The sequence below is a fragment of the Pituophis catenifer genome, unplaced genomic scaffold (assembly GCF_029215685.1).
Source record: "Pituophis catenifer annectens isolate HBS135680 unplaced genomic scaffold, rPitCat1.0.hap2 SCAF_11, whole genome shotgun sequence".
In the NCBI taxonomy this organism is placed as follows: Eukaryota; Metazoa; Chordata; class Lepidosauria; order Squamata; family Colubridae; genus Pituophis; species Pituophis catenifer.
The window spans coordinates 27,766,444-27,775,291 of record NW_027256891.1 but is presented as its reverse complement, the minus strand read 5'-3'; the positions used below and the strand labels follow the sequence as shown (position 1 = coordinate 27,775,291).

The window sequence follows — 8,848 nt, the reverse complement described above, 5'->3', positions numbered from 1 at the left end:
AGAGGAAGCTAGCAAGAAGTGTGTTGCTGCACAGGAAGAGCTCCTCCCCACATTGATAGCAGAGAAGTCGGTTTATAATTCCAAGTACAAATTTATTGCAAAACCAGATTTCACGGCACTGTTCAGTCTTGTTAAAACTGCGCAGAGAATCTTATTTTACCAGGAACACCACAGCTCAGTATGACAGATTTATTTTGATAAATATAGAATTATTGGAAACAATTTTGGAAATCATTAATCCAACCCCTTATCCAGTATTTCTACATCATTTTTCCATGGCCTGGCTCCTTCATAGAATGCCACACAAGGGAACAGTGTTGATACCAAACTTAAATTTATACATTTTTCTGCAGGCTTCAGTAGGATAAATAATTCCTACTGCTCTTTATACTCTAGCTCTTATTAGAATTACTCCACTGATACTAGGATGTCTGTTCGGTTTCTAGTATTGACATACTATTATACAACATTCCATAAAACACAATAGAACAAGAACTGTAAGATATATCTCTCTAATGAACAGTTTGGGCATTAATATGATACATTAATTCAACTACCTTATTATTGCAAAATTTAACATTTAATTTTCAAACCATAGTATTTAATCTCATGTCATAGAAAAATCTTATTCTACCCACTTAATGGCCAGTCCTGGAAACGTTGAGACTCAGCCTTCAAATAAGAGATTTTGCTACTCTCTTCTATTCTCATGGAAAAATACCAGTAGCAAATCTTATTTCCCACTTGCTTCTGACTGGATTGCAAAATCAGGAATTTAAAATTGTTCTGTAATCCACTAGGTAGAGTATTTTATTACCCAACAATGGACTTCCAATAAATAGAAATCCATATAATTATAAGGATACTTGTTCAGGAAATTGATGAACCAGAGAAGTTAATCTTTTAAAATGGTAATTCCATTTCCCTCTCATTCACCGTCTGAGCCAAAGGCAAGGAAAGAGATTTTCCAGCTCTGTTCCCACGCAGATTAGATCTACACAACCGGGGTTCTTGCTGGGATAGATACTATCCGCCTTTGAATCAAACCTCTGCTTTTCATATCCTACTACATGGAGATACTCCCTGTTCTTCTAACTTGGACGGGAGATTCTTTGGAACCTTACTTCCCTCTGCTGGTGATTAGCCACCTTTGCATCAGGAAACAGGTGGGGCATGGACTGGCAGGGAGGATTGCTTCTGAGCTGATGGGGCAACAATTCCGTTATATATTTTTGAGATTCTGCCTTGGCTATATTGCTGCCTCCAGCTGTTGAAACACAAGCAGAAGTAGAGGACCAGCATGAACTTGAACCCTAAGGCTGCATGGCTTGGCAAAACAGAGCTCGGAATCCCGCACAAGTTTGTGAGTCAAAAAGGCTGCCCACCTTTCACTTTCCAGGAAACGCAGCTGTGTTTCCGGTAGTTCCCCTATTATCTGAATTCAATTCTTCCCCCTACGCATCCTACCCCTAAATAACCCAAATATGGCTGGCCTCCGACTTAGATCTAGTTTGTAAATGTACAATGCTGACAACTCCAGTAGATAAATACACTGCAAAATTATGTCAACAAGCAACCTATCTTGATTCATGTTTCTAGGGTTGAATAAGTGTTTCCAGATGCTTATTTAGCAGAGATTGATAATTCAATTGGTCCTTGGTACCCCACAACTTTGTAAAGTTTTTCAATGTTTTTGTTGACTTACATATCTTTGCTAAATGTAGTTACTATAAGAATAAACTGCTGCCACCAAATCAAAATTGTTCCTATGTTCAAGATGGTTTGTTAAAATGTAAGGAGTCAGAATAGACCCTGCTACTCCTGCTATCACTGCAGCAGAGTTGAAGATCAGGCATCCATGCAGCATCCAAATCCAGGCACTGCCTCTGTAATGATCAGCTACGAAACGGCATTCGGCAGATTTTATTTATTTCCCAACGTTCCCAGCAGACAAGATACAAGGTCAAAGCAAAAGAACTTTTGCAAGAGTTTCAAAACTGAAATAATCAATGATTATTGATCCACAAGTCATGATGGCAATTTATCGTTAAAAAGGCCATGAAACCGAAGGCCAACGGGCACCGATCGAGAGCCCTCCTTTCTCTTGGGAGCCCGAGGCAGCACTCCTCCCCTGCACAGCCACCACCTTGCGAGGTGCTACTACCATGAGTAAGTACAGGCAGTCCTCATTACATTCATTTAGCGACTTACGTTCATTTAGTGACCATTCGAAGTTACAACGGCAGCAGGAAATGGGGCCGATGACCGTTTTTCAGTTACCACCTTTGCAGTGTCCCCCGTGATCAGGTAGTCAGAATTCGGATGCCTGGCCACCGACTCACATTTATGACCGTTGCAGTGTCGCGGGGAAGCCAGGTTCATTGAACAACACCCAACTTATCAACTGCAGTGATTCACTTAACAACCGAGGCAAGAAAGGTCATAAAACAGGGCAAAACCCAACACATTTCTCAGCAACATAAATCTTGGGCTCAATTGTGGTCGTAAGTCGAGGACTGCCTACCATTTATTCGCCTTTATTGCAGCCGCTTCCTCCAAGGATGCCAAATGGAGAGCGGGACAGTTACAAGCAGGCGGCTCCTCCCGGGCCTCGCCGTGGCGGCTGCTTGAACGTCCGTCCTCCCGCCGGGGCCGAAACCTCACGTGGGACTCCGCTCCCCCGCCCCCCACATACACACACACCTGCGCCCTTCTCTTCCGGCCACCGAGCTGAAGGGCCAGCTGGGCAGGCGGGCGGGCGCGCGCCCGCGACGCCACGTTCGCATTCCGCGCCAGGCTTTTCATTGGTCCTCCAATGAAACCCTCCACCAATCCGACGAGGACCACATCCCATCGGCGCCGAGGAGCCTTCTTAACCACGTGCAGGGAGGCGCCCAATCGGAATTGAGCGAGGGGGGCCGCCATTCCCCCCCACTTTTTCTCTCGTTTCCGCCGCCCAGTACGCTCCGGGCGGGGTGGTTGGTTGGTTGCGAGGCCGGGTTTGGAGCGTACCATTATTTTACCCTGCGGGGGGGAGGTTGCCTGTGTCCCTCTGGCGGATCTTGGCTCCCTCCACGAGCGCCCATTGATCCCTTCGGACGGTCCCGGCAGGAGCGGAGGTGGGGGTGGTGGGGGGGGCGAGGGAGACCCTCACTCGGAGCGCCACTCGCCCGTCTTTCCCGGGTTGCTGCAATTGCCGGCCAGCCGGGCTGATGGTGCCCCTTGGACCTCCGGGCAAAGCCAAGCGCGACCCACTGGCAGAGGGGCATCAGCCGAGCAGCAGCGCTCGCCTTCCACGGCCTCCGGCAGGCACGTCCCTGAGGCTCCGTTATTCCCTCCCCAGGGCAAAGGACGCCCAGGCCTGGGCAAAGGGCAGCAGCACGAGCCCTCTGGGCCAGGAATCCCGCCCAACTGGAAAAGCCCAGGCAGGGAGCTTCTCAGCACAACCCCCCCACCCTTCCAAGCGCTGCAGAAGGCAGAGGATCTTTAAAGTAGGTCCTGGCAGCATGGCCACAGCAGCCTCTACCGCCACCAAAGGCGCCTCGTCTTTCCACCTAAAAGCCCCGTCTTCCTGGCAGGACACGCAGACACCGTTGGCTTCACAGTGGTTTTAATGTGAACAAGTCTCGGACGGACGTTACATCAGACAGTCAGCCCAAGACACAGGTGGCTGACCTGTAAGCCTCCCCCCTTCCCCTCCAAAGGTACTTCAGGTACAGCAGCAACAGCCATGGATCTTCAGACTTGTGCACCAAATAAAAGTATATTAAAAACCCACAGCAAACGCAGATTTGTACGGTGCTGGCAGGCTGCTCCAAATGGGGATGCTGATATCCTTCAAGCAGCAGCTCTGGATGCCTGGAAGACTGCTTGCTATCGAGCGCTTGCTGGTCATCTCAACTCATTTGACCTTTCCCAGCCCTGCTCTGCCCTCCGCTGGACTTTATGCAGAGCTGGAAGGGAGACCGGAGGCCCTTCAAATAGTGTTCAACCCACATGGGCAAGCTGGAGGAATGCTGAAAATGTAATTCGTATAGGGCCTCTCCCTTTTTACTCCATATTCCCAGTTAATTGCCCACCCTAAACTGGACGGTGGGAAAGAAGTAACTTTAATTAAAGCTTCAGGGTATGGACTGATATTCTCCCCCTACCTCCCAGGGGGCAACCCGTACAGAATGCTGGGCTTAGACTTATTCAACTGAGGAGGCTCCTTAGGGGACAACAAAATATCCACAAGCTGCCTATAAAATCTCCCCTTTCATTACACATTAAACAGCAGAGAACTTTGCACCACAATCTTGCAAGCACGGAGTTGTGAGCTCAGAGACTCTGCAAAAGCAGGTAAGCACCACGTAGTACAACTTCCAGTTCAAAGGCAAAAAAGGACTTGAAATCACGCAGGGTGCCAAACACAAAAACAATCTCCCCCTCTCCAAAGTCGCCACTGCAGCCTCTTTCCTGGGATCGAATGGCTGACCTCTGCAGCTGCAGCACAAACCAGGGGCTGAAGAAGCCCCACACGGCTATGAAATGCTCACACAGCCTTTTGCTGTAAAAGTCAGGCTACTGAAACCTGTAATTTTGCACGGTATCATCCAGAGTGGCCTGCGCAAGACATTGCTGAGAAATTTTGGGGAGCCTCCTATCTGCTGGGGTGCGCATTTTGCCTACTCTCTTGGGGATCCTCTCTCTCCCACCAGAAATAGTTGGCAAAAGCTCTTCTGTGTTTCACCTGGGAAATCATTTTGGGCAAGGTACCACAAAGCCCCTCCAAACATTACAACGAGGGAAAGGGGAACCAGAGTCCCTGCATGGCAGCTGCGTGGGCTTCCCAAAGGCCTGATCACTGACAAAAGAGGTTTTGGTCCATAAGGCTACCTTCAAAGAAGGGAGAAGGGACTGGAAAGCAGAAACTGGCTTTAATCATTCAGGGCCGAGAGACACTAATATTGACAGAAAGAACAGCTCTGAGCAACAGACTCTGTGCCAAGTTCTCCCCGGGGACATCTGTCCAGGCAGGAAAACTCCCTTACTCAAAAGCAGTAGGCTCAGATCCCGAGTGTATATTCTTACACAGGTTCCTGGCAAGCTTTACACATCCACCGATAAGTACAGCTATTCATAAATCCTCACCTTTCATGCAGAAACCAAAACCCAACAGAATTTGTCATGGCTGCCTGACAAAAGGGTGGAATGGGATGGCATGATGGGCAACACTGGAGAAGTAGGGGAGTTCAGAAAGAGAGAGAGAAAAAAAGCTGGTTCAGAAGAAAGTGTAAAAATAAATGTCATTTTTGCAGAGAGGAAAAAAAATGGAAGAGAGGCCAGGCTCCCCTACTGGCGGACCTTCCCCGGGACGTAATTCCTATCGATAGTTTCTTCTTGCAGGAACATATGTAAGCAGCGCTCGTTCTGTGCCAGCGGGTGTCCAGCGATTCTACCAGGAGAAACGAGGAAAGGCAGGGGAGTTACAAGGTTCAATAGCTACCTGCTGGCTGACATTACACAAGAAAGAAAGATCACAATGGTGCACAACGCAATCATGGTCTTGCAGGGCTTTAATTGCGGTAGTTGCCGTTCTTTCTCCTTTGGCCCTGGAATAAGAGTTTGCTCAGGGATCTGGGCCCTCGCTCGGTTCTCTTCCCTGGGCTCCATTGGGAAAATAAATGGAGAAGAAGCCACTTTCTATGAGAGGCAGAAAACAGGCAGAGCTGCTGGCGGTGGCAGAGGAAGCAGGCTGAGCAACAGCATATGGTTCTTATCCTGACGGAGGAGATATGTTTTCTGATGGGCAAGCACTTTTCAAATAAAACCGGGCACTCTGCCCATAGCAGGAGACAAATGTCCACCTCCTGCCTTCAAAGCAGCATACAGGATATTCCTCCCTCCCGCTTTCCCACAACTGGATAAGGCAAGATGCAAAAAAGAGGTGAATCTATCAGTTGAGGATGGACTCGAACCCAGGCCTTGCCTGAACTTATTCCAACTATTTAACTCTAAGCATGTTGTGCTCATTTAATGGAAATATATTTAATGGTAATATAATGGAAATACTTGACTTACCACCAACCCCTCAAACATAGACTTATGACCCAATTTCAAAGGTTGGACAGCCATCCCTACCCCCATGGTCATGCAAATACAGAAAGGATTCAGCTGTAAAGGTTGCAGACACACAACCACAATTTTTGATGCTTTGTGCTGATTTCTGGTGCTTAGTTCTGGCTTCTGGCAAAAAAACGCCCATTGAATTAAACTGATTTGTTTACTGATTTACTTAACAACCACCACAAAAAGGTCATAAAATCAGGCACAGTGACTGCTTGATGATTAACAACCATCAATTATGGTTATCAGTCGAGAATTGCTTGTCCAATTTAACTGAGGTTTCAAACAGTGTCTACTAAAACAAATTAATCTAACATAGGGGTCTCCAAACTTGACAAATTTAAGATGTGGACTTTCCAGCTGGCTTGGGAATTCTGGGAGTTGAAGTCAAAGTTGCCAAGTTTGGAGAGCCCTCATCTAACGCACTAAGCCAAAACATGAACCCCTTAAAATTCAGCGAGCAGTACCCCTGCCTCTTGCATGACCCAGTCCTTCTTTCCCAAACAGCCCAGCCCCCCCCGCCCCCCCCACCCAGGCCTTACTTGTTGATGAACTGTTCTAAGCCTTGTCTTCTTTCTTCTATGAAGGACTCCTCAAAAATGCCCTCGTCTCCCCGGAAAGGAAGCTGGCGCTTCAAGGCCTTGCCCGGCAACGGAGGTACTACAATCTGTAAACCCAGAGTTATCGTTTTAGCGTGGAGGAGAACCGGACGCTTGCCAAGCTGCACCGTTTTCCCCGTGGCTCCTCCAGATGCTCAGCCCAAGAGCAGGCTTCGAGAGGGGGGCTCCAGGCAAGGCCCTCGGGCACTCACCTTGCTGTCCCGCTCCAGCTCATTCTTCAGCCATTCAAAGTCACTGTATCGCCGCCTCACGCAGGAGTCTTTCAGTTTGAAGATGGGCAGGTTTGTCTGGGTGGGAAAGAAGAGAGGATGGAAGGCCACCCCCCTCCTCCTCCTCCTCCTCGCCTTCCCCCAGAGGCGGTTTCAGAGGGCAGGGACCCATTTCTGGGCCTCCTGTAGGAGAAGACCCCCCCTCTCCTTCCTGCACATCTCCCCCAATACCCCCCCCCTCCAAAGCTTCCAGACCACCTCCCACCCCCAGGATCCGGGCAGGGCCTCCTCTGCAGGGCCACGCTCTCCTGGCAGGGTCGGCTGCCTTTTCTATCAGCCATGGGGTGGGGGGGACATCCACCCCCCTTAGCTGTGCACGTGGACCCACAACTCTCCCCCCCCGGCTTTGATAAAGGGGCTCTTAGCCCCTCCTGAGCAAGAGGAGACCCTCCCCCCAGGCAGGCAGGTTTCCTGTCCCGGAACGGGCTCCCCCGCAAGCCCCCCTTGGCAGCCCCATCCGGGAGGGGGGGTCAGTAGGGGAAGCCCCGCCCCCTCGAGGCCCCGCCCACGCACCCTCATGCGGAGCTCGTAGCTGGTGTAGCGGGCCCGCCCGACGCCCACGGTCTGCGGGTTGAAGATGTCGATCTCCAGGAAGTTGCTGGGCGGCCCGTAGGCGTCCGTCAGGTCCTGCGGCTTCGAGTTCAGGCGCCGCGTGTCGGCCACCGCCGCCTCGGACATGATGGAGGGACGCGAAGTCGGTCAGAGCCGCCTCAGCGGAACCCGCCCCGCCGCTACTACTCCCGCTCCCCCCGCCGCCGCCGCCGCCTCCGCCTCTTCAGCGCTGCGGCGCCGCAATACATAGCGCCGCCCCGGAACCTGCGCGGATAGGCGCGGCGTCCCTTCCGCCCTGCATAACCGCGGGCGGGATCCAGGTTCCGGGGCTCGCGGCGCGCCAACCCCGCCACGCGCACAAGCCAAAGCCTCTCCTTGCCGGGAAAGGGGATTTAATGCCTTATCCATGGCGCGGGGTTCCGGAATTCCGGTCCCGGGAACCTGCATTTAGCATTACCGCCGTACCCGCACCCGGCAGAAGGGAGGAAATATCCACGATCCGGGGCTGCCTGTCAGAGGGCCCCGACTGCTGCGCCGCAAGGAAACGCCGCTCGCCTCGTAGAGGGGAATGTTCGTGGGTTGGGCGCATGCGCGAGATTGCCTCGCCCTGTCCTGTGGAGCCGAGGGGGGTCTCTGGCGCTCTGCAAGAGGCGGGGGGGGGGCAAACGTGCAAATATACCGAAATTGATATGCATTTTGTGGGGTTTCCCCTTTATCGGATTGCAAACTTACAAAGGGTCCTACAGGTTCGGGGTGGGGATGGTTCTTGCCCCTCCCATTCTAACCCTGCTCTTCCTTCTCCTGATATTTCAATGCATTTATAACCGCCTTCTTCAAAATAGAAAAGCAGAACCCAAGCAGACCCTGGCATAGTAATAGCAGCAGCAGCAGCAGCAGCAGCCGCCGCCAAGTATTTGAAAGCAAAACGCAGGCGAAAAATGCTGCAGCCAGAACGGGAAGAAGGAAAAAAAAACCCCACCAGCCAGTTCCTACAGCAGGTGTCAGCAAAGCGCAAGAACCGGCAAGGTGAAGGTGAAGAACTGGATAGAAAGAAGCAGCCTTTCACCCTCCAAATGGGCTGGGCTGCACCTCCCAGAATCTCCAGCCAGGATTAAGGGGTTTTGCAGCAGGCGGGCTCCCACGGATGACCTTATATATAGAGCTCCCATTCGCCCCCGTCCCGAACTGGGGACACAAATTCCGCACAACCTGCCTGCTTTTAACTTCAGGAGGTGCATCTTTGGACAGGGCATAGCAGCGGCCCGAAGGCAGGGAGCAGGGATCCCAGTCCCTGTGGGA

The 8,848-nt window shown here is 51.2% G+C and overlaps 1 protein-coding gene across 1 annotated transcript; it reads right to left on the bottom strand.

The window, feature by feature from the left end:
- Window positions 1-3,593: 3,593 nt before the first annotated feature.
- SNX12 (sorting nexin 12) lies at window positions 3,594-7,723 on the bottom strand. Its single transcript, XM_070951948.1, has 4 exons — window positions 7,511-7,723; window positions 6,920-7,015; window positions 6,651-6,775; window positions 3,594-5,437 (listed from the first exon to the last, which is right to left on the bottom strand). Exons 1-4 carry the CDS (start codon window positions 7,673-7,675, stop codon window positions 5,335-5,337), a joined length of 489 nt encoding a protein of 162 aa, XP_070808049.1. The 5' UTR covers window positions 7,676-7,723; the 3' UTR covers window positions 3,594-5,334.
- Between the last annotated feature and the right edge of the window lie 1,125 nt (window positions 7,724-8,848).

Coding starts and splice junctions, on each gene's coding strand:
- SNX12 (XM_070951948.1), bottom strand. CDS start 7,675: ATGTCCGAGGCGGCGGTGGCCGACACGCGGCGCCTGAACTCGAAGCCG. Junction 7,016..7,510: donor GCTACGAGCTCCGCATGAGG/GTGCGTGGGCGG, acceptor TTTCCCACCCAG/ACAAACCTGCCCATCTTCAA. Junction 5,438..6,650: donor TTAGAACAGTTCATCAACAA/GTAAGGCCTGGG, acceptor TTCTCCTGGTAG/AATCGCTGGACACCCGCTGG.